The sequence below is a fragment of the Hyperolius riggenbachi genome, chromosome 10 (assembly GCF_040937935.1).
Source record: "Hyperolius riggenbachi isolate aHypRig1 chromosome 10, aHypRig1.pri, whole genome shotgun sequence".
In the NCBI taxonomy this organism is placed as follows: domain Eukaryota; kingdom Metazoa; phylum Chordata; class Amphibia; order Anura; family Hyperoliidae; genus Hyperolius; species Hyperolius riggenbachi.
Genome location: NC_090655.1, coordinates 231,484,955 through 231,509,867, shown reverse-complemented (window position 1 = coordinate 231,509,867; position 24,913 = coordinate 231,484,955). Strand labels below are relative to the sequence as shown.

The following is a 24,913-nucleotide window of genomic DNA, read 5'->3' as shown; positions in this document are numbered from 1 at the left end:
CTATGCGCGCTGCCAAAATGTGCACGGCAGCATGCATAGGCTGAACAAGCCCTAAATGTATGCCTCTTGTCCAGTACCCAGGATGGTGAATCTTTTATTCTTAGTAAAAAAAAACCAGACTCTTCCAAATTCGAAACTTAAAGTGAACCGAGCACCTTTTTTATCATTCAGGACATTTCTATAGCACATGAAAAATGAATGCCGACAATCTGTTTCATTATAAAAATAAACTTTCATTTTACCTTGTATTTTACATTCAAAGTATATTAATTACCCTGTTTCAGCAGGGCTGCCCGGCCGTCCCCGGCCGCAGAGCTTTCAGGATCCTAATTGTTTTATTGGGCTAATTACCAAAAGGTAAACAATGCTATTAGACAACAAAGGGGGTTAGTAATTAGGACTGTTTCTTCAAAGACCTAGTGTGTGTCCATGTGTCAAGATAGCATCTCTGACTTCTGTAAATAAGGAATGTGAGAAGGGGAGAGGGGAACATGGCAGCTTCTATGCCAGGAGAGATTCCATTGAAAGAGAATGTGCTCAGTTCCCTTTAAGGCTAATAACATACTCGACTGTTAGTAGTATACAAAGGGATGGTGGTTGGAGTTCCTCTAGTCTCCACAAGATGGAGCTCTGTCAGGCAGGAAGGGGTGTGACCTACAGACAGTAAACAATGTGGGAGGAAGTAGAGAGGAGACATTGCTGAGATTGGCAGCACAGAAGGTAATGTGATATTTTATATTTACATTCAGCAATACCCATGTCCCCTCCCCCATCACTAGGGCCTCCTGCTGCACAATATTGAAGAGAATAATACGAGTCGTCCAATCCATGTACTTAGATCACATATACAGTATACTGTGGTGCTGCACACCACACACTATTCATGTGGATACTTGGTAAAGGTAACACTGTATTTGCTATGGTCCTGGATTGGGTGAAGGGTTTGCTTTTGTTGGTACTGTTAACCACCCTGGCGTTCAGTTTCCCCAGGATTTCCGTGCAAAAAGTGTTTCAATTAATTTCCAATAATTTGCAACCATTTTTTTTTTTGCAACCAATTTTTTTTTTAATATTAAATTTAATACAGATTATTGTATTGAATTCAATTTAAAAAAAAAAAAGTGTTTTCTGCAAGATGTTGATGACGCTGTGTGACCCTGGTGTCATCAACGCCGATCAACGGGGGACATGTGATCGCTGAGGAAGAAGCAAAATCTGCCAAGGGACATGGAAGAAGACACTGGGGAAGTTATCAGAGGTACGCGACGAGGGATCAGCATGCCAATGGTGAGTATAAGACAAAGATGTATAGGTAGAAGATGTGCAGCCAGGTATAGTTAGCCAGATGTGCAGCCAGGTATAGTTAGCCAAGTATAGTTAGCCAGGTATATAGTGAGCCAGGTGTTTAGCCAGGTATATAGTGAGCCAGATGTTTAGCCAGGTATATAGTGAGCCAGGTGTTTAGCCAGATTTATAGGTAGCCAGATGTCCCCCTCCCGATCCTCCCCCCCCCCCCCCCCAGCACGCTGTGGGTAGCGATCTGTGCTACCCACAGCGTGCAGAACAAGCATCCAGCCACCCTAGGGAATCCCTGGGCAGCCAGCGGGGCAGAGAATGTGCGTGGGATCCTCCTTGTATGTGGAGGCTGTGCTGGCAGGGGATCCCCCTCTGTGCGGGCGGGGGGAACCCCTTTATATGGTGGCTGTTGCGGGCAGGGGATCCCCCTCTGTGCGGGTGGGGGGATCCCCCTTCTATTGTGGCTTTTGTGGGCGGGGGGATCCCCCTCTGTGCGGGTGGGGGGATCCCCCTTCTATTGTGGCTGTTGCGGGCGGCCTATCCCCCTCCTCCCCCTCCCTCCCGATGTCCCCCCTCCCGATCCCCCCCCCCCCCCCCCTCCAAGCCCATTGAGTAAATAGATTTACTCACCGAGGGCTTTCTCCAGCGACGGCAGCAGCACTTCCTCCTCCATCTCCAAAGTCTCGTTCTCTGTAGTTACATTACGAGACTTGGTGACGTCACCAAGTCTCGTAATGTAACTGTACAGAGACCGGGACTTCGGAGATGGAGGAGGAAGTGCTGCTGCCGTCGCTGGAGAAAGCCCTCGGTGAGTAAATCTATTTACTCAATGGGCTTAGAGAGGGGGGGGGGGGGGGGTGGAGGAGATCGGGAGGGGGGACATCGGGAGGGAGGGGGAGGAGGGGGATAGGCCGCCCGCAACAGCCACAATAGAAGGGGGATCCCCCCACCCGCACAGAGGGGGATCCCCCCGCCCGCAAAAGCCACAATAGAAGGGGGATCCCCCCGCCCGCACAGAGGGGGATCCCCTGCCCGCAACAGCCACCATATAAAGGGGTTCCCGCCGCCCGCACAGTGGGGGATCCCCCGCCAGCACAGCCTCCACATACAAGGGGGATCCCCCGCACATTCTATGCCCCGCTGGCTGCCCAGGGATTCCCTAGGGTGGCTGGATGCTTGTTCTGCACGCTGTGGGTAGCACAGATCGCTACCCACAGCGTGCAGTCAGGCATCCAGCCATCCTGGGGAATCCCTCTGATAAGAAAAAAATGCAGCCGGCGGGGCAGAGAAACAGGAAATCTCCGTCGGCATGGACGAGCTCAGCTCGTCATTAACGTTTTTTGCAAGTTTTTGCTGGACGAACTCCGCTCGTCCATACCGCCAGGGAGGCTACAGTGAAAGGTCGGTCACTGTAGGCTCAAGAACTTTATTTGTGATGCGGTATTTAGCTCCTCTGCATAGGTAGCCAGATATCCCCTTTGTATAAGCCCTCCCCCCAGTTGGTGGCCAGATGTACCCCAGTATAGGTAGCCAGGTATGAATGCTCTCAGTATAGGTAGCCAGGTATAGGTGCCCCGGTATAGGCAGCCAGGTGTAGGTGCCCCAGTATAGGTAGTCAGGTATAGGTGTTCCCAGTATAGGTAGTGTGGTATAGGTGCCCCCTGTATAGGTAGCCAGGTAAAGGTGCCCCCTGTATAGGTAGCCAGGTATAGGTGTCCCCTGTATTGGTAGCCAGAATTAAGTGTATCCAGTATAGGTAGCCAGGTATGAATGCCCTCAGTATAGGTAGCCAGGTATGAGTGCCCTCAGTATAGGTAGCCAGGTGTAGGTGCCCCAGTATGGGTAGTCAGGTATAGGTGTCCCCAGTATAGGTAGCATGGCATAGGTGCCCCCTGTATAGGTAGCCAGGTATAGGTGCCCCCTGTATAGGGAGCCAGGTATAGGGCCCCCAGTATAGGGAGCCAGAATTAAGTGTATCCAGTATAGGTATCCAGGTGTAGGTGCCCTCAGTATAGTTAGCCAGGTATAGGTGCCCCCTGTATAGACAGACAAGTACAGGTGCCCATAGAGTCAGGTATAGGTGCACCCAGTAAAGGTAGGTAGCTAGGTACCCCCAAGAGCTTTGGCAGCTGGATTACAGTGAAGGAGGGGGAGCAGTGGGCCCATGATACAGCCACTGAGAGGGTGGCCAACTCCTCCTTCTCCTCACCCCCCCCCCCTCCATTGCAGAGATTTAACACAGTGGTGTAAGCACTAACTCACCTCCTCTGAACTCCATGCGATAGAGCTCCACATGCTTCTTCATTCTTCCCTGTCTTCAGTGCCGCTCACTCTACTTGCTGATTAGAGAAAGTAGAGTGAGCAGCACTGGAGGCAGAGAAGACCGGCGGCATGTGGAGCTCTATCGCATGGACCTCTGGAGGAGGCGAGTTGGTGTTTCCTGCTGTTCCTGCTGCGTTAAATCTCTGTAATGGAGGGAGGAGCACGGAGGGGGGAGCATGGAGGGGGGTCCTGAGGAGAGGAGGAGTCAGACCCCTCCCAGTGGCTGTGTCATGTGCCCACTATCACCTCTCCTTCACTGTGCCCCAGGCAGATACCTGCCTCTTGAAACAGGGGGCTGACTGAGAGATTATAAGAGCTGTCATTACTGATTCTAAAAAAAGGTCTACTTTTCTATTAGTAGGAAACCATTACTATGGGGAGGTTATTGTTAGGCACTAGAGTGGGGGAGAATAGTGTGAGGCAGAGGAGAGGTGAAGGTTGAAAATTCAGTCACATTTTTTGTTACACACCAGCAAGATACTGCCTCACTAACATTTAGTTAGTAGTTCAGGGGATAAGGTTTGTATTAGGTATATATGGGTAAGGTCAGTGTTAGGGTTAGGTAAGGAGATAAGGTTAGTATTAGGCATAGAAAGGGAATGTTAGGGGTGGGTCAAAGGATAAGGTTAGTATTAGGTATAGAAGGGGAAGGTCAGTGTTAGGGGGAGGTCTGGGGATAAAGTTAGTATTAGGCATAGATGGGGAAGGTCAGTGTTAGGGGTGGGTCAGGGGATAAAGTTAATATTAGGCATAGAAGGGGGAAATCAGAATTAGGGGGAGGTCAGGGGATAAGGTTAGTATTAGGCATAGAAGGGTAAGGTTAGTGTTTAGGGGAGGTCAGAATATAAGGTTAGTATTAGGCATAGAAGGGGAAGGTCAGTGTTAGGGGGAGGTCAGGGGATAAGGTTAGTATTAGGCATAGAAGGGGGAGGTCAGTGTTAGGGGTAGGTCAGGGGACAAGGTTAGTATTAAGCATAGAAGGGGAAGGTCAGTGTTAGGGGTAAGTAGGGGTATAAGGTTAGTAGTAGGCATAGAAGGGGCAGGTCAGTGTTAGGGTTGGGTCAGGGGATAAGGTTAGTATTAGGCATAGAAGGGGAAGGTCAGTGTTAGGGGTAGGTCAGGGGGCAAGGTTAGTGTTAGGCATAGAAAGGGAGGTCAGTGTTAGGAGTAAGTAGGGGTATAAGGTTAGTGTTAGGCATAGAAGGGGCAGGTCAGTGTTAGGGGGAGGTCAGGGGATAAGGTTAGTATTAGGCATAGAAGGCCTAATACTAGTGTCAGGGGGCAAGGTTAGTATTAGGCATAGAAGGGGAAGGTCAGTGTTAGGGTTGGGTCAGGGGATAAGGTTAGTGTTAGGTATAGAAGGGGAGGTCAGTGTTAGGGGTAAGTAGGGGTATAAGGTTAGTGTTAGGCATAGAAGGGGAAGGTCAGTGTTAGGGGTGGGTCAGGGGATAAGGTTAGTGTTAGGCATAGAAAGGGAAGGTCAGTGTTAGGGGGAGGTCAGGGGATAAGGTTATTGTTAGGCATAAAAGGGGAAGGTCAGTGTTAGGGGGAGGTCAGGGGATAAGGTTAGTATTAGGCATAGAAGGGGAAGGTCAGTGTTAGGGGGAGGTCAGGGGATAAGGTTAGTATTAGGCATAGAAGGGGAAGGTCAGTGTTAGGGGGAGGTCAGGAGATAAGGTTAGTGTGAGGCAAAGAAGGGAAGGTCAGTGTTAGGGATGGGTCAGGGGATAAGGTTAGTGTTAGGCATAGAAGGGGAAGGTCAGTGTTAGGTCAGGGGATAAGGTTAGTGTTAGGCATAGAAGGGGAAGGTCAGTGTTAGGGTTGGGTCAGGGGATAAGGTTAGTATTCGGTATAGAAGGGGAAGGTCAGTGTTAGGTCAGGGGATAAGGTTAGTGTTAGGCATAGAAGGGGAAGGTCAGTGTTAGGGTTGGGTCAGGGGATAAGGTTAGTATTCGGTATAGAAGGGGAAGGTCAGTGTTAGGGGGAGGTCAGAAGATAAGGTTAGTATTAGGCATAGAAGGGGAAGGTTAGTGTTAGGGGGAGGTCAGTGATAGGGTTAGTGTTAGGCATAGAAGGGAAGGTCGGTGTTAGGGGGAGGTCAGGGGATAAGGTTAGTATTAGGCATAGAAGGGGAAGGTCAGTGTTAGGGGGAGGTCAGGGGATAAAGTTAGTATTAGGCATAGAAGGGGCAGGTCAGTGTTAGGGGTGGGTCAGGGGATAAGGTTAGTATTAGGCATAGAAGGGGAAGGTCAGTGTTAGGGGTGGGTCAGGGAATGGGATTAGTGTTAGGCATAGAAGGGGTAGGTCAGTGTTAGGGGGAGGTCAGGGGATAAGGTTAGTATTAGGCATAGAAGGGGCAGGTCAGTGTTAGGGGTGGGTCAGGGGATAAGGTTAGTATTAGGCATAGAAGGGGCAGGTCAGTGTTAGGGGTGGGTCAGGGGATAAGGTTAGTATTAGGCATAGAAGGGGCAGGTCAGTGTTAGGGGTGGTTCAGGGGATGGGATTAGTGTTAGGCATAGAAGGGGTAGATCAGTGTTAGGGGGAGGTCAGGGGATAAGGTTAGTATTAGGCACAGAAGGGGATGGTCAGTGTTAGGGGTGGGTCAGGGGATAAGGTTAGTGTTAGGCATAGAAGGGGAAGGTCAGTGTTAGGGGTGGGTCAAGGGATAAGGTTAGTATGAGGCATATAAGGGGAGGGTCAGTGTTAGAGGTAGGTCAGGGGATAAGGTTAGTATGAGGCATATAAGGGGAGGGTCAGTGTTAGAGGTAGGTCAGGGGATAAGGTTAGTATGAGGCATATAAGGGGAGGGTCAGTGTTAGAGGTAGGTCAGGGGATAAGGTTAGTATGAGGCATATAAGGGGAGGGTCAGTGTTAGAGGTAGGTCAGGGGATAAGGTTAGTATGAGGCATAGAAGGGGAGGGTCAGTGTTAGAGGTAGGTCAGGGGATAAGGTTAGTATTAGGCATAGAAGGGGAAGGTCAGTGTTAGGGGTGGGTCAGGGGATAAGGTTAGTGTTAGGCATAGAAGGGGAAGGTCAGTGTTAGGGGTGGGTCAGGGGATAAGGTTAGTATAAGGTATAGAAGGGGAAGGTTAGTGTTAGGGGGAGGTCAGTGATAGGGTTAGTGTTAGGCATAGAAGGGAAGGTCGGTGTTAGGGGGAGGTCAGGGGATAAGGTTAGTATTAGGCATAGAAGGGGCAGGTCAGTGTTAGGGGTGGGTCAGGGGATAAGGTTAGTATTAGGCATAGAAGGGGCAGGTCAGTGTTAGGGGTGGGTCAGGGGATAAGGTTAGTATTAGGCATAGAAGGGGCAGGTCAGTGTTAGGGGTGGTTCAGGGGATGGGATTAGTGTTAGGCATAGAAGGGGTAGGTCAGTGTTAGGGGGAGGTCAGGGGATAAGGTTAGTATTAGGCATAGAAGGGGAAGGTCAGTGTTAGGGGTGGGTCAGGGGATAAGGTTAGTGTTAGGCATAGAAGGGGAAGGTCAGTGTTAGGGGTGGGTCAAGGGATAAGGTTAGTATGAGGCATATAAGGGGAGGGTCAGTGTTAGAGGTAGGTCAGGGGATAAGGTTAGTATGAGGCATATAAGGGGAGGGTCAGTGTTCGGGGGAGGTCAGGGGATAAGGTTAGTATAAGGTATAGAAGGGGAGGGTCAGTGTTAGGGGTAGTGTTAAGCATTCAGTGGGCTTTGTGTTTGACACCTGTACTAAACAGTATATGAATATAATGTCCATTATATTACTTTAATTTGCTATATTTTCTTGATTTAGGGTGACAAATGGACTGATGTTAAATCTAAGGTTAAAGAGTAAAGGACATCTGTGAGATGTAATCAGCAGACTACAGAGGGGAATGACATGATGAGGACAATTAAAGAGGAGGAAGAAAAGACCTGTGTGAGGCATGATCAGTCTACAAAGGAGGGCAGCATAATGACAATTAAAGAGGAAAAAGAAGAGGCGCATGTGTGGGATGATCAGCAGTCTATGGAGGAGGGTGACATGATGAGGACAATTAAGGAGGAAGAAGGAAACACAAATTTGAGGAGTGATGAGCAGTCTATGGTGGAGGGAGAAATCATGAGGACAGATAAACAGGAAGAAGAGACGGATGTGAAGAGTGATCGTCAGACTATGGTGGAATATGAAGTGAGGAAAATTAAAGAGGCAAAAGAAGATGTGTACTTGGGGGATAATCCGCAGTCTACAGAGGACAGTGAAATAAGGACAGTAAAAGATGAGATATATGTGAGGAGTGATCAGCAACCTACAATGGAGGGTAAAATGATGATAATTAAAGAAGAAGCAACACAAGTATGGAGCTATCAGCAATCCACAAAACAGAGTCAAATGGTGACAGTTAAAAAGGAAGAATGTTCTCTAGATGTCATCTCAGGTAAGTTAGCCTACAACACAGAAAAATCACCAGAGATCATATATGTGATTGTGAAATGTGGAAGTCCTTGTTCATCGGCCTTTAGGACAGTGTTGGGAAACTCTGCTGTACACCATATGAAATGCCCTTCCGCGTTTCTCAATACAGTCCTATTGATTTGGAACATAAAAAGCTGGCAATTAAGCAGAGGCCATGAGGATGTGTCTCTCTTCCTCTATTTCAGCTATGAAATGCATAGAGATGGCTCTGTGGGGAAAGAAATGTCACACTGAGGCCCCTCAGTTGCTTGCACCCTCAAGCAACCGGAAATGCACCTATCTGGTATCAGGCAATCCCCACCTGTGCCAGAAAACTGGTACAATACTGTGTAACGCGTTCCCAAAAAATTAGGTGGAGATACAGTACACCACATAAAAGTCCATCTCCATTCTTCAGTATAACATCATAGTGCCAACAAATGCGAAGCAGATACTGTACACCACATGAAAGGCCCATCTCCATTCCTCAGTATAACATCATAGTGCCAACAAATGAGGAGGAGATACTGTACACCATATGAAAGGCCCATCTCCATTCCTCAGTATAACATCATAGTGCCAACAAATGAGGAGGAGATACTGTACACCATATGAAAGGCCCATCTCCATTCCTCAGTATAACATCATAGTACCAACAAATGAGCAGGGGATACTGTACACCATATGAAAGGCCCATCTCCATTCCTCAGTATAACATCATAGTGCCAACAAATGAGGAGATACTGTACACCATATGAAAGGCCCATCTCCATTCCTCAGTATAACATCATAGCACCAACAAATGAGGAGGAGATACTGTACACCATATGAAAGGCCCATCTCCATTCCTCAGTATAACATTATAGTACCAACAAATGAGGAGGAGATACTGTACCCCATATGAAAGGCCCATCTCCATTCCTCAGTATAACATCATAGTGCCAACAAATGAGGAGGAGATACTGTACACCATATGAAAGGCCCATCTCCATTCCTCAGTATAACATCATAGTACCAACAAATGAGGAGGGGATACTGTACACCACATGAAAGGCCCATCTCCATTCCTCAGTATAACATCATAGTGCCAACAAATGAGGGGGGGATACTGTACACCATATGAAAGGCCCATCTCCATTCCTCAGTATAACATTATAGTACCAACAAATGAGGAGGAGATGCTGTACACCATATGAAAGGTCCATCTCCATTCCTCAGTATAACATCATAGTACCAACAAATGAGGAGGATATACTGTACACCATATGAAATGCCCATCTCCATTCCTCAGTATAACATCATAGTACCAACAAATGAGGAGGAGATACTGTACACCATATGAAAGGCCCATCTCCATTCCTCAGTATAACATCATAGTACCAACAAATGAGGAGGAGATACTGTATACCATATGAAAGGCCCATCTCCATTCCTCAGTATAACATCATAGTACCAACAAATGAGGAGGAGATACTGTACACCATATGAAAGGTCCATCTCCATTCCTCAGTATAACATCATAGCACCAACAAATGAGGAGGAGATACTGTGCACCATATGAAAGGCCCATCTCCATTTCTCAGTATAACATCATAGTACCAACAAATGAGGAGGAGTTACTGTACACCATATGAAAGGCCCATCTCCATTCCTCAGTATAACATCATAGTGCCAACAAATGAGGAGGAGATACTGTACACCATATGAAAGGCCCATTCTTCATTCCTCAGTATATCATCATGTTCCCAACAATATAACCTTATGAGGATGATGCACATCTCTACTGATGTCCCATTTAGTTTGTGTTGTACGGTTTTCATATAAGCTTTTGTATTAATGCTAGCTCTGTAACCAATTTGTGTCAGACCGATTTTGAAGGACCAGGGGGACTGATGTTTAAGGATAGCAATCAGCCTGATCACCATTACACTGACCTTTTTTCTGCAAAACAAATGACACATTTCAGATCACCTTATTTGTACAAGCCACCATCAGCTGAAAAGATTGCCTCTTTTCTTTGTGACAACCACTGTTACAGTAGAACCAGTATCTCAGCTATCCTCCACACACATCTGCAATCACCATATTTATATAGTGGAGGTTGTCTGGTCATAACCTTATAGAAAGCTAAGTGCGTTAGCTTTTATTATTACTTTTAGCAACAGTAGAGAAGAGTGGAGAGCAGTAATCCAGTTTGCCGCAGATTATTATTATTTAGTATTTATATAGCACCGACCTCTTCTGCAGCGCTGTACAGAGTATATTGTCTTGTCACTTAACTGTCCCTCAGAGGAGCTCACAATCTAATCCCTACCATAGTCATGTCTGTGAATGTATCGTGTAGTGTATGTATTGTAGTCTAGGGCCAATTTAGGGAGAAACCAATTAACTTATCTGTGTGTTTTTTGTATGTGGGAGGAAACGAATTCCCGGAGGAAACCCACACATACACGGGGAGAACATACAAACTCCTTGCAGATGGTCACAAACACACAAAAAGTATTCTGCGCTCCAGTCAGAGGATCGCACGATCAAAGGTGGTTCCCCCTTGGTTACAACACTGCAGCGCTCCGGGTAGGGTGGTTCACAAGACAACTGAAGAGAAAATGGAGCGCGCCATAGTGCGTTAAACGTATGAGGGGTATTTTATTGACACATAAAAATTATACTCACAAACAAATGGAGTTAAAATCGCATATCAGCGGGCAGCCAGCCGCTTTCCTCAGTGATGGAGAATGACGCGCTGTGGCCAGCAGCGCGGCTTCCGATGTCCTGGACTCCGGTACGCTGAGGAGTGGGCGTGGCTGAATTCAGTAAGCGTGTGACGTCATGACGCGTTTCGGCGCACGGCGCCTTCGTCAGATGACGTCTACACGCTCTAATGGGCTTACTTGTAGTGTTGCTTCGTGTGGTCGCCATGGCGACTTGAAGAAGCTAAAACCAACTTTATTGGGCGTACTTTTTTTGGAACAACAAAGAAGGGAAGGAGGGCGGGTATACGGGCACTTTGGCCAGCGCGTCATCCTCCATAATAGTAAATAAATTATAGCTAAAATAGACATAAGTAAAACACAATGGAAAAGAGACCTTTCATTAAAAACATATAAAGATAAATTAGATAAAGCGGAAAGTGTATGACAACCAATGGCAGCATCAATAATTCATAGTTTGAACTCCAATCGATACTTATGCATGCGACTGCACAATAGATCATAACTACAGTCACTGCTGGTACCACCACCAGTTGATGTCCAATGCACGTCATCGCCCACCTACAGTGGGCGCTATTTTGTGCTTAACCTCTGGTCACATGGCAACTCATATACAAAACATCATAAAAACATTATAATTTTTTCATTTTTTCATAACAATGACCCAATAGTTGCTAATTGCTTAAAACTCCAGAGACATTGTATCTATAAAAGTTACATAAAAGTTGCTTACAACACATGGGAATCAGGGGTGTTGGACTAAAAACCAATGTTTCTCCCAAACGGGTAATATCCCAAATAATATATATTGGATTGGTCCGGGACTGGGCGATCCAATTTCTGCTCCTGAGCATTACACCCTGTGTGCAGGAGAGAATGAGGATATGTGCATAGATAGATGTGCACATACCCTTTCTATCTAAAACACACAGGTCCGGGGACCCATAAGGGGTCCCAGGTGTGGCGGAGGGATGTGCGGAGGGGATATGGCTTTAGGGGGGCTAGGGGGTGTGCTGCTTGGCAGCAGTGGTACAGGGTGCCCGTGGTGGACATTATCCAGTGGTCCCGGTGTGTGGCATATAGTATATATAAAAACACATGTGCCCACATAAACCACATGGATCCGCCTCTGGGGGAAGGAAAGGGGAGGGGGGCTGGGGGAGGGGGGAAGGGGAGAATGGGACCTACTATGGACGATGCCTATTGAACAGCATACTCACCACCCTCATCTAGTGTACATTCTGCTAAGTGGGGAGTGCTGAAGGGAGAGAAGGAAAAAGAGGGATCATGTTAATATAACAATATCTGACCACCAACAATCAATTCAAAACAGTACTTGGTTTATCATAATTATTGATGTATCACAGATAAGTCGATATCTCAAGACCTTCATTGAGGCCCTTAGGACTGAGGGTATCCAATTTAAAAATCCAAAAGGTTTCCCTCTCACAGAGCCTTCTGAATCTCTGTCCTTGTAATAGGGATCTAGGAATCATTTCCAGACCAATAATCTTCAGTGTGTCCACCATGCTGTTATGATGTTCCTTAAAATGACGTGGGACACTGTGTTTCTCTACCTCATCCAATATGTTTCTCTTGTGTTCACCTAGTCTTTGCCTGAGGGGTCTAGTCGTTCTACCCACATAAAATTTTGGACACCCACAGGTTAGGAGATACACCACATAATCACTCCCACAGTTTATAAAATCCTTCAATTTATGAACATGATTATTTCCGTCTATTACCTCAGTGGTTCTGTGACTAATGAAAGAACAACATCCACATCTCTTGACATTACATCTGTAAGAGCCCTTCAAAGAAGGAAACATACTTTCTGATTTCGTGGTTCTCCTCTTGACATTACTGGGGGCTATAGTGTTCTTTATGGACATGGCTTTTTTAAAAATAACTGCTGGGTGTTCTGGGATTAAATCTCTTAGTATAGGATCCTGCTTCAGAATGGGCCAATTGTGGACCACTATATTCTTTATTGCGTTTGATGATTCAGTGTACTTGGTGATGAAAGATAGGTCAGAATGTTTGCTATTGTCAGTATCATGAGTTTCCTTAGGTTTGGGCCTGACCCTATACTCCTTAAATATATCCTGTATTTGTCCAGATTTATAGCCTTTTTCAATGAATTTTTTGGAGAGTATCTCACCCTGCTCGAGGTAATCCCTATCTGAAGTGCAATTGCGTCTGAGCCTACAGAATTGACTCTTAGGTATATTCTGAATCCACTTTCGGTTATGGCAGCTGGATGCATGGAGGTATGAGTTACCCGCCGTGGGTTTGAAGTGAGTTTTTGAACATATCAAGCCCTCGTCATTAGTATATAGCTCTAAATCCAAAAAGACTAGACTATCACTGGACAGAACGTGAGTGAAGCTCAGACCAAAGGTGTTGTTGTTGCAATGGGTCAAAAATTCATCAAACTTTTGGGCACTGCCATCCCAAATCAGCAAGATATCATCGATGTACCTTGTGTAGAAAACCAGATGTTTACTAAATGGATTGCAGGACCAGATGTGTAAATTTTCCCAATAGGCCATGTACAGGTTGGCGAAACTAGGGGCAAATCCTGCCCCCATCGATGTTCCGCAGGTCTGTAGGTACAGTTTATTCATGAAACTGAAATAATTGTGTGAGAGAGCAAATTGCAATAGGTCTAAAATGAATTGGCCTTGTGGTATGGGGAGTGAACAGTCCTGTATAAGGAAGTATTGCACTGCCTCTAGACCTTTGTCATGAGGAATGCTAGTGTACAACGATGAAACATCTAATGAGGCCCAGAGGAAACCTTTATCCCACCTGTAGTTTTGTAACATATCCATCACGTGTAAAGAGTCACGGGTGTAGGATTGCGACTCCAAAACTAAAGGTTGCAAGAAATGGTCCACATAAGAAGATATATTTGATACCAGCCCTTCCATTCCAGCTACAATCGGTCTTCCTGGGGGTTTGATCATACTTTTGTGGATTTTTGGAATGTGGTAGAAGTATGGGACAGATGGATGATTGGGAACTAGAAACCTTTTTTCGTGCTCATTAACAATATTATTCGTATAGGCCTTGTTCACCAGTTGCTGTAACTCATCCTTATATGCCATGGTCGGATCTGTGAGAAGTGGTCGGTATGTTGAGGCATCTGTCAGAAGTCTCAGCCCCTCGTTCAGATAATCAACAAAGTTCATCACAACAATCCCTCCCCCTTTATCTGCCTGTCTAATCACAATGTCTTTGTTTTCTGTGAGTTGTTTTAAAGCTTTCTTTTCTACAACGTTCAAATTGTGTTTATTTTGCGGCCTTTCTTTACATAAGTTCTTAAATTGGTCTAAGACTACTTGATAGTAGGTGTTAATGAACTGGCCCTTGTAGTGGGAGGGATAAAACACTGACTTTGGCCTGAAACTAGTGTGTTTCACATTGGCAGTGGGCACATATTGCAACCAGTCATCTTCTATTCCAAACAAGATATCATTACTGTCCACTTGTACCATCTGTTCATTATCAATGTCTAAAGGCTCACTTACTGGTGTGCCCCCTAGATCCCTGGACGATGCAATAATACATTGTGCTCCATCCTTTTTAGACGCAAAAAAGCGTTTAAGAGTTAATGACCTAATGAACCTGTGTAAATCCTTATATAATTGGAATTCATCGGGCCTAGCTGATGGAGCAAAATTGAGCCCTTTTCTTAGCAGTGATTCTTCATCAGTGGTCAGAACATGGGCAGACAAATTATATATCTTTATGGTGGACTGACAGCTGTTGAGAGTTCTACGTTTTTCCTTTCTTTTTTGGACGGCTCTCCCTCCTCTGCACCCCCTTCTAACTCTTCTAATCCTCTTTTTCTCAAACTCCCTTGGGTTAGAGGGGGTCCCGGTACTAAAAAATGATGATGGTCCTGGCCGGGGTCTCTTACACCTCCCTCGGGGCTTATGGCTCTCAAAAAGGATCCTTTGGTGATGGGGAGCTGAGCTCCTTGTTCATGAACACTTGGTTCTCTAGTTTCTATTGGATCGCTAATGTCTGCTTCTGTTCTTGCTAGTGGGGGCGGGCTCTGATCGCGCCTCTTCGGGATCGCACCCTCTCTCTCTCCCCTCATTCTTTCCCTAAACCGCTCTAAGTACCCCGATGCGGTATAATGGGTATTCCTAGGATGTTCAATCTTTTTGGGGAACCTCTGGGGAGTGAGTGGTCTGCCAGATACTCCCTTGATTTTGGGGAGCCTCTGGGGGGTGAATGGTCTGACCGAATCTCCCTTATTTTTTGGAAATTTTTGGGGGGTAAATGGTATACTGGGACCTCCTTTAGGGCCTCCTTTACTTTTCCTTTGTACTGGGTGCCTGTCCGGGTTCTTATTATTGCCCTCTGTTTTCCCCCTACCTCCGTGTTGTAGGCCCCTCCCTCTGTTTTCATGGTAATGGTTCTTTCTTTGGTGGCCTGAGGGATGATCATATCTATATGGTCGTTTTCTTGTAGTATGTGGGACATATTGCAGCCTTTTCGGTAGTGTAGATTGATAAGTCGCATCCCTTAGGGGCCGTTCTTGCCTAGATAGTCCTTGATCGGGGCCAGTATTTATAAGTTCTCTGGGGGGGTGCCTTGAGTGATATTTACCTCTTGGGGATAGGTGGTTGGGTGGTGGAGGTGCCCCGGGGTTTAGTGGTTTGTTATTCGTCTGGCCCCAATTGAAAATGTTCCCATTTGCATAATCCGTTCTATCTCTTTCGAACTTTTTCAACTTTCTATTAATGAGCTCGGTCTCTAGTGTGGTGGTAGCTGTTTCAATTCTAGATTTCCACTCTCTAAACTCATCCATAGAATTAAATCTATTGAGATCCGACTCTATATCTGGGATGACTTTACGAACTCTAGCTAGATTTCGTTCGCGTTGGACTACCACTATCTTCATCCATTTTTCAGAACATTCAATGGAAGCTTCCTTCCATATTAAGTGTAAGTCAGGATCTAAAAAATCACAATCCTTTTTGTTCCTCATTCCTCTGGGAGCAATTTGCTCCGTGATGTATTCTGAGAGGAAGGAGGAGTCTATCCATTGTGTGCTTTCATACCTCCGAGCATTTTCAAGTTCTCTAAATAATGAAACCATGGATGCTAGATTAGTCTGATAGTCATGGTTTTCCAATGTAACTGGCCTTGGCATGGCTTCAGAGTGTGGATCACTGGTGATTCTGTTTACTATTTTTTTCATGTTATCATGAATTTCATTTTTAAGTTTATCCCATTTCGAAGATATCATATTACCCGTCCGGGTGATGTCCATCTCGATCGTGTTGTAGCTCCTGGTGGGTGCTGCAGAATGCTGTCCCAAATCAGCTGAAGTAGACTTCATTTTCTCTTCAGTTGTCTTGTGAACCACCCTACCCGGAGCGCTGCAGTGTTGTAACCAAGGGGGAACCACCTTTGATCGTGCGATCCTCTGACTGGAGCGCAGAATACTTTTTGTGTGTTTGTGAAAGTCTACTTCAGCTGATTTGGGACAGCATTCTGCAGCACCCACCAGGAGCTACAACACGATCGAGATGGACATCACCCGGACGGGTAATATGATATCTTCGAAATGGGATAAACTTAAAAATGAAATTCATGATAACATGAAAAAAATAGTAAACAGAATCACCAGTGATCCACACTCTGAAGCCATGCCAAGGCCAGTTACATTGGAAAACCATGACTATCAGACTAATCTAGCATCCATGGTTTCATTATTTAGAGAACTTGAAAATGCTCGGAGGTATGAAAGCACACAATGGATAGACTCCTCCTTCCTCTCAGAATACATCACGGAGCAAATTGCTCCCAGAGGAATGAGGAACAAAAAGGATTGTGATTTTTTAGATCCTGACTTACACTTAATATGGAAGGAAGCTTCCATTGAATGTTCTGAAAAATGGATGAAGATAGTGGTAGTCCAACGCGAACGAAATCTAGCTAGAGTTCGTAAAGTCATCCCAGATATAGAGTCGGATCTCAATAGATTTAATTCTATGGATGAGTTTAGAGAGTGGAAATCTAGAATTGAAACAGCTACCACCACACTAGAGACCGAGCTCATTAATAGAAAGTTGAAAAAGTTCGAAAGAGATAGAACGGATTATGCAAATGGGAACATTTTCAATTGGGGCCAGACAAATAACAAACCACTAAACCCCGGGGCACCTCCACCACCCAACCACCTATCCCCAAGAGGTAAATATCACTCAAGGCACCCCCCCAGAGAACTTATAAATACTGGCCCCGATCAAGGACTATCTAGGCAAGAACGGCCCCTAAGGGATGCGACTTATCAATCTACACTACCGAAAAGGCTGCAATATGTCCCACATACTACAAGAAAACGACCATATAGATATGATCATCCCTCAGGCCACCAAAGAAAGAACCATTACCATGAAAACAGAGGGAGGGGCCTACAACACGGAGGTAGGGGGAAAACAGAGGGCAATAATAAGAACCCGGACAGGCACCCAGTACAAAGGAAAAGTAAAGGAGGCCCTAAAGGAGGTCCCAGTATACCATTTACCCCCCAAAAATTTCCAAAAAATAAGGGAGATTCGGTCAGACCATTCACCCCCCAGAGGCTCCCCAAAATCAAGGGAGTATCTGGCAGACCACTCACTCCCCAGAGGTTCCCCAAAAAGATTGAACATCCTAGGAATACCCATTATACCGCATCGGGGTACTTAGAGCGGTTTAGGGAAAGAATGAGGGGAGAGAGAGAGGGTGCGATCCCGAAGAGGCGCGATCAGAGCCCGCCCCCACTAGCAAGAACAGAAGCAGACATTAGCGATCCAATAGAAACTAGAGAACCAAGTGTTCATGAACAAGGAGCTCAGCTCCCCATCACCAAAGGATCCTTTTTGAGAGCCATAAGCCCCGAGGGAGGTGTAAGAGACCCCGGCCAGGACCATCATCATTTTTTAGTACCGGGACCCCCTCTAACCCAAGGGAGTTTGAGAAAAAGAGGATTAGAAGAGTTAGAAGGGGGTGCAGAGGAGGGAGAGCCGTCCAAAAAAGAAAGGAAAAACGTAGAACTCTCAACAGCTGTCAGTCCACCATAAAGATATATAATTTGTCTGCCCATGTTCTGACCACTGATGAAGAATCACTGCTAAGAAAAGGGCTCAATTTTGCTCCATCAGCTAGGCCCGATGAATTCCAATTATATAAGGATTTACACAGGTTCATTAGGTCATTAACTCTTAAACGCTTTTTTGCGTCTAAAAAGGATGGAGCACAATGTATTATTGCATCGTCCAGGGATCTAGGGGGCACACCAGTAAGTGAGCCTTTAGACATTGATAATGAACAGATGGTACAAGTGGACAGTAATGATATCTTGTTTGGAATAGAAGATGACTGGTTGCAATATGTGCCCACTGCCAATGTGAAACACACTAGTTTCAGGCCAAAGTCAGTGTTTTATCCCTCCCACTACAAGGGCCAGTTCATTAACACCTACTATCAAGTAGTCTTAGACCAATTTAAGAACTTATGTAAAGAAAGGCCGCAAAATAAACACAATTTGAACGTTGTAGAAAAGAAAGCTTTAAAACAACTCACAGAAAACAAAGACATTGTGATTAGACAGGCAGATAAAGGGGGAGGGATTGTTGTGATGAACTTTGTTGATTATCTGAACGAGGGGCTGAGACTTCTGACAGATGCCTCAACATACCGACCACTTCTCACAGATCCGACCATGGCATATAAGGATGAGTTACAGCAACTGGTGAACAAGGCCTATACGAATAATATTGTTAATGAGCACGAAAAAAGGTTTCTAGTTCCCAATCATCCATCTGTCCCATACTTCTACCACATTCCAAAAATCCACAAAAGTATGATCAAACCCCCAGGAAGACCGATTGTAGCTGGAATGGAAGGGCTGGTATCAAATATATCTTCTTATGTGGACCATTTCTTGCAACCTTTAGTTTTGGAGTCGCAATCCTACACCCGTGACTCTTTACACGTGATGGATATGTTACAAAACTACAGGTGGGATAAAGGTTTCCTCTGGGCCTCATTAGATGTTTCATCGTTGTACACTAGCATTCCTCATGACAAAGGTCTAGAGGCAGTGCAATACTTCCTTATACAGGACTGTTCACTCCCCATACCACAAGGCCAATTCATTTTAGACCTATTGCAATTTGCTCTCTCACACAATTATTTCAGTTTCATGAATAAACTGTACCTACAGACCTGCGGAACATCGATGGGGGCAGGATTTGCCCCTAGTTTCGCCAACCTGTACATGGCCTATTGGGAAAATTTACACATCTGGTCCTGCAATCCATTTAGTAAACATCTGGTTTTCTACACAAGGTACATCGATGATATCTTGCTGATTTGGGATGGCAGTGCCCAAAAGTTTGATGAATTTTTGACCCATTGCAACAACAACACCTTTGGTCTGAGCTTCACTCACGTTCTGTCCAGTGATAGTCTAGTCTTTTTGGATTTAGAGCTATATACTAATGACGAGGGCTTGATATGTTCAAAAACTCACTTCAAACCCACGGCGGGTAACTCATACCTCCATGCATCCAGCTGCCATAACCGAAAGTGGATTCAGAATATACCTAAGAGTCAATTCTGTAGGCTCAGACGCAATTGCACTTCAGATAGGGATTACCTCGAGCAGGGTGAGATACTCTCCAAAAAATTCATTGAAAAAGGCTATAAATCTGGACAAATACAGGATATATTTAAGGAGTATAGGGTCAGGCCCAAACCTAAGGAAACTCATGATACTGACAATAGCAAACATTCTGACCTATCTTTCATCACCAAGTACACTGAATCATCAAACGCAATAAAGAATATAGTGGTCCACAATTGGCCCATTCTGAAGCAGGATCCTATACTAAGAGATTTAATCCCAGAACACCCAGCAGTTATTTTTAAAAAAGCCATGTCCATAAAGAACACTATAGCCCCCAGTAATGTCAAGAGGAGAACCACGAAATCAGAAAGTATGTTTCCTTCTTTGAAGGGCTCTTACAGATGTAATGTCAAGAGATGTGGATGTTGTTCTTTCATTAGTCACAGAACCACTGAGGTAATAGACGGAAATAATCATGTTCATAAATTGAAGGATTTTATAAACTGTGGGAGTGATTATGTGGTGTATCTCCTAACCTGTGGGTGTCCAAAATTTTATGTGGGTAGAACGACTAGACCCCTCAGGCAAAGACTAGGTGAACACAAGAGAAACATATTGGATGAGGTAGAGAAACACAGTGTCCCACGTCATTTTAAGGAACATCATAACAGCATGGTGGACACACTGAAGATTATTGGTCTGGAAATGATTCCTAGATCCCTATTACAAGGACAGAGATTCAGAAGGCTCTGTGAGAGGGAAACCTTTTGGATTTTTAAATTGGATACCCTCAGTCCTAAGGGCCTCAATGAAGGTCTTGAGATATCGACTTATCTGTGATACATCAATAATTATGATAAACCAAGTACTGTTTTGAATTGATTGTTGGTGGTCAGATATTGTTATATTAACATGATCCCTCTTTTTCCTTCTCTCCCTTCAGCACTCCCCACTTAGCAGAATGTACACTAGATGAGGGTGGTGAGTATGCTGTTCAATAGGCATCGTCCATAGTAGGTCCCATTCTCCCCTTCCCCCCTCCCCCAGCCCCCCTCCCCTTTCCTTCCCCCAGAGGCGGATCCATGTGGTTTATGTGGGCACATGTGTTTTTATATATACTATATGCCACACACCGGGACCACTGGATAATGTCCACCACGGGCACCCTGTACCACTGCTGCCAAGCAGCACACCCCCTAGCCCCCCTAAAGCCATATCCCCTCCGCACATCCCTCCGCCACACCTGGGACCCCTTATGGGTCCCCGGACCTGTGTGTTTTAGATAGAAAGGGTATGTGCACATCTATCTATGCACATATCCTCATTCTCTCCTGCACACAGGGTGTAATGCTCAGGAGCAGAAATTGGATCGCCCAGTCCCGGACCAATCCAATATATATTATTTGGGATATTACCCGTTTGGGAGAAACATTGGTTTTTAGTCCAACACCCCTGATTCCCATGTGTTGTAAGCAACTTTTATGTAACTTTTATAGATACAATGTCTCTGGAGTTTTAAGCAATTAGCAACTATTGGGTCATTGTTATGAAAAAATGAAAAAATTATAATGTTTTTATGATGTTTTGTATATGAGTTGCCATGTGACCAGAGGTTAAGCACAAAATAGCGCCCACTGTAGGTGGGCGATGACGTGCATTGGACATCAACTGGTGGTGGTACCAGCAGTGACTGTAGTTATGATCTATTGTGCAGTCGCATGCATAAGTATCGATTGGAGTTCAAACTATGAATTATTGATGCTGCCATTGGTTGTCATACACTTTCCGCTTTATCTAATTTATCTTTATATGTTTTTAATGAAAGGTCTCTTTTCCATTGTGTTTTACTTATGTCTATTTTAGCTATAATTTATTTACTATTATGGAGGATGACGCGCTGGCCAAAGTGCCCGTATACCCGCCCTCCTTCCCTTCTTTGTTGTTCCAAAAAAAGTACGCCCAATAAAGTTGGTTTTAGCTTCTTCAAGTCGCCATGGCGACCACACGAAGCAACACTACAAGTAAGCCCATTAGAGCGTGTAGACGTCATCTGACGAAGGCGCCGTGCGCCGAAACGCGTCATGACGTCACACGCTTACTGAATTCAGCCACGCCCACTCCTCAGCGTACCGGAGTCCAGGACATCGGAAGCCGCGCTGCTGGCCACAGCGCGTCATTCTCCATCACTGAGGAAAGCGGCTGGCTGCCCGCTGATATGCGATTTTAACTCCATTTGTTTGTGAGTATAATTTTTATGTGTCAATAAAATACCCCTCATACGTTTAACGCACTATGGCGCGCTCCATTTTCTCTTCAGTTTCCTTGCAGATGGTGCCCTAGCTGGGATTTGAACTGGGGACCCAGTACTGCAAGGCAAGAGTGCTAAGAACTACACCACCGTGCGTCCCTTTAAGAACTAAGCATACGCTGCTGTGATGCAAGTTAGTAGGTCATGTCCCAATATTTGTTGTAGTGGAACACAATGGTCATGGGCTAGCGATCTGTTATTCCATTCCCATGAATAGAACTGTGCATCAATTATGTACAATAAGTATGGTATGTGAATTAAAGCACTGATCACCACCTTAAAAAAATCTGATTGTCATTTTTTAAAAGTGGCAATCAGACTGGAAAAGATAGTGAGACTAAAGTAGTGCTATTGCTACTTCTTTATAAACAGGCCCCACATTAGGCACAGAAGCGCTTTTTAGGAAGGGCTGAAAGCTGACCAGTGATAGTTTGTATCAAGAGGCTGCACAAAGCAGCAACTTCCTCTGACTGTCGGGCTCTAAATTATCAACAGTCTATTTCCTGACCAGCCAGGCATGAGCCCAGAACCAGCGACCACACAGAGAAGCACAGTACAGTCCTCGCTAATAGGACAAGGCTCAGTGCTAGGGGGCAGCTGATGGGGGAACTCTTCTGACAGGAAGAGATGTGCACTACATTTTCTCTTCCCCAGCACTCCCAGCACATATGCCAGAGCTCTGTGATGTCATTCACTGTTAGAGCCACATATTGTTCTTGTTATAAAAGTTTATTTATAAAGCGCTAACATATTACTTAGTGCTGTACAAAAAATAGGGGAGACATTTCAACATTAAAACAATGTTACACGGGGACATTACAGCATTAAGCAATGCTACAGAAAATAGTGATGTACCAATAAACAGTGGTAATGTAAGGTTAAATGAAACCCTGCCAAACAAGCTCACAATCTAGATGACTGCTGCCTGCACACAGGAGAATGAACGCTCTATAACTATTATTGTTTCCCCAATAGATGGACAGGATGTGGGAAGCACCTCGGAGGGATGTCTTATCTCACCTCCAGATTATGATACAGAAGATAATGGCGTCACACAATATTCTCCAGGAGGAAACTCCATTACTGGAAATGCACAGCACAGACTTTACCATGAGGAGACATCACCGGATCCTTCTAATCCTGAAGAATCCTCTGACCGATCTCATCCTGATACCCCAGATACACAAGCAAGTTTACATGGTAGAAATAGGTCAACAGATCAGGATAAAAATGAGGCATCTCCTCCTACATCACATACTAGAGATAATAAGAGATTTTCATGTCCTGAATGGGATAAAAGTTTACCACGGTATTTGCATTTAGTTCAGCATCAGAGGGTGCATACTGGGGAGCGACCTTTTCCTTGTTCTGAGTGTGGGAAATGTTTCAGTCGGAAAGCATCCCTTCTTATGCATGAAAAAATCCATACAGGGGAGCGGCCTTTTTCATGTTCAGAGTGTGGGAAAAGTTTCATTCATAAATCGTCTCTTCTTACACACCAAAGAATCCACACAGGGGAGAAGCCTTTTACATGTTTTGAATGTGGGAAAGGTTTCACTGACAAAGGAAACCTTTCTAAACACCGGAGAATACACACAGAAGAGCATCCATTTTCATGTGCAGAGTGTGGGAAAGGTTTCTCCGATAAAGGCTGTTTTCTTGAACACCAGAGAAGTCACTCAGGTGAGCAGATTTTTTCATGTAGAGTTTGTGGAAAAGATTTCTCAAGTAAAGAATCCTTCCTTAAACATCAGAGAATACATGCAGGCGACTATACCTATTCATGTTCGGACTGTGGGAAAGGTTTCATGTATAGAAATCAGCTGCTTACACACCTGAACAGTCACACTGGTGAGCGGCTGTTTTCATGTTCAGAGTGTGGGAAATGTTTCACTGTTAAGTCAAGACTTCTTGTACACCAGAGACGTCACAGAGGCGAGCGACCTTTCTGTTGTTCAGAGTGTGGGAAATGTTTTACTACTAATGAAATCCTTGTTACACATCAGCGAAGTCACACTGGCGAGTGTCCCTTTTCATGTTCAGAGTGTGGAAAGAGTTTCAGTAAGAAATCAGAGTTCCGTATACACCAGAGAAGACACGCGGGCGATTATTCATATTCATGTCAGGAATGTGGAAAGGGTTTCATGAGCAAGTCTCACCTTCTTGTCCATCAGTATTCTCACACAGGTGAAAGGCCATTATCATGTTCAGAGTGTGGGAAAACTTTTAATCACAAGGGACACCTTCTGACACACCAGAGAAGTCACACGGGTGAGCAACCTTTTTTATGTTCAGAGTGTGGGAAGTGTTTCATGCATAAACGTAGCCTTCTTTACCATCAGAGAATACACACAGGGGAGCATCCTTTTTCCTGTTCAGAGTGTGGGAAAGGTTACATTGAAAAGAAAGACCTTCTGAAACACCAAAAGATTCACACAAGTGAGCGGCCTTTTTCATGTTCTGAGTGTGAGAAAAGTTTCATTCATGAAAAGGACCTTCAAAATCATCACAGAATTCACACCGGCGAACGCCCTTATTTATGCTCAGAGTGTGGGGAAACTTTTACATGGAGAGATTCCCTAACTCAGCATCAGAAAACACATGTACTCTGATGGCGACTTACTGTCTACATGCTGGTCCGAGACTGCACATGCTCACTACAGCCACGATGTGCGTATCAGACGGTCTCCATTCGGTTTACATCATTCTGACCCTGGACAGTCATTTACACTTACTGGCCACTCTTCCTGTGATTACTGTTTGTAACCTAATTATATTACATACATTCACTAACCCAGTGATTATGCTGGGCAACTGATTACTTGTCTAATGGGTTTGTCTAGACAAAATGGATATAGGGAGAGGATTTTAACCATATTCCGTGTTACACTTTCTGATTATGTTTTTAACTACTTCGTGTCATGACCTTTGAACTTTATTTGTTTGCCTCTGAAGAAGTGGCTTAATCACTGCACATCGATGTAACATATGGATTTTTAACAAATTTGTCATATTTGTTTTTTATGGTACTCAATGGCTGTAATTAAAAGTTACATTTTAAAATTGCTCACACAGTGTTAGACCAAGCACTCCAATAAAGATAGGAGTGTGCTAAAGCTGATATGACCCTGTTGCCCAAGGGTCGCCAATTCAGGAAACCAACGTCAGCAGTACCACTCTTAAAGAAATAGCTCTTTATTCAGACACATAATTTAAATCACATGTCAAAAA

The 24,913-nt window shown here is 44.9% G+C and overlaps 2 protein-coding genes across 2 annotated transcripts in view; one reads left to right on the top strand and one right to left on the bottom strand.

Annotated features, from left to right (window-relative positions):
- Positions 1 to 24,913, bottom strand: part of LOC137534764 (zinc finger protein 84-like) — a 253,689-nt gene that overhangs the window by 32,949 nt on the left and 195,827 nt on the right. The window lies entirely within an intron of this gene.
- LOC137534762 (zinc finger protein 432-like) lies at positions 666 to 24,851 on the top strand. The gene is made up of 3 exons (XM_068256394.1): positions 666 to 720; positions 7,384 to 8,008; positions 22,658 to 24,851. The coding sequence occupies exons 2-3, from the start codon at positions 7,471 to 7,473 to the stop codon at positions 24,292 to 24,294; spliced, it is 2,175 nt and encodes a 724-aa protein (XP_068112495.1). The 5' UTR covers positions 666 to 720; positions 7,384 to 7,470; the 3' UTR covers positions 24,295 to 24,851.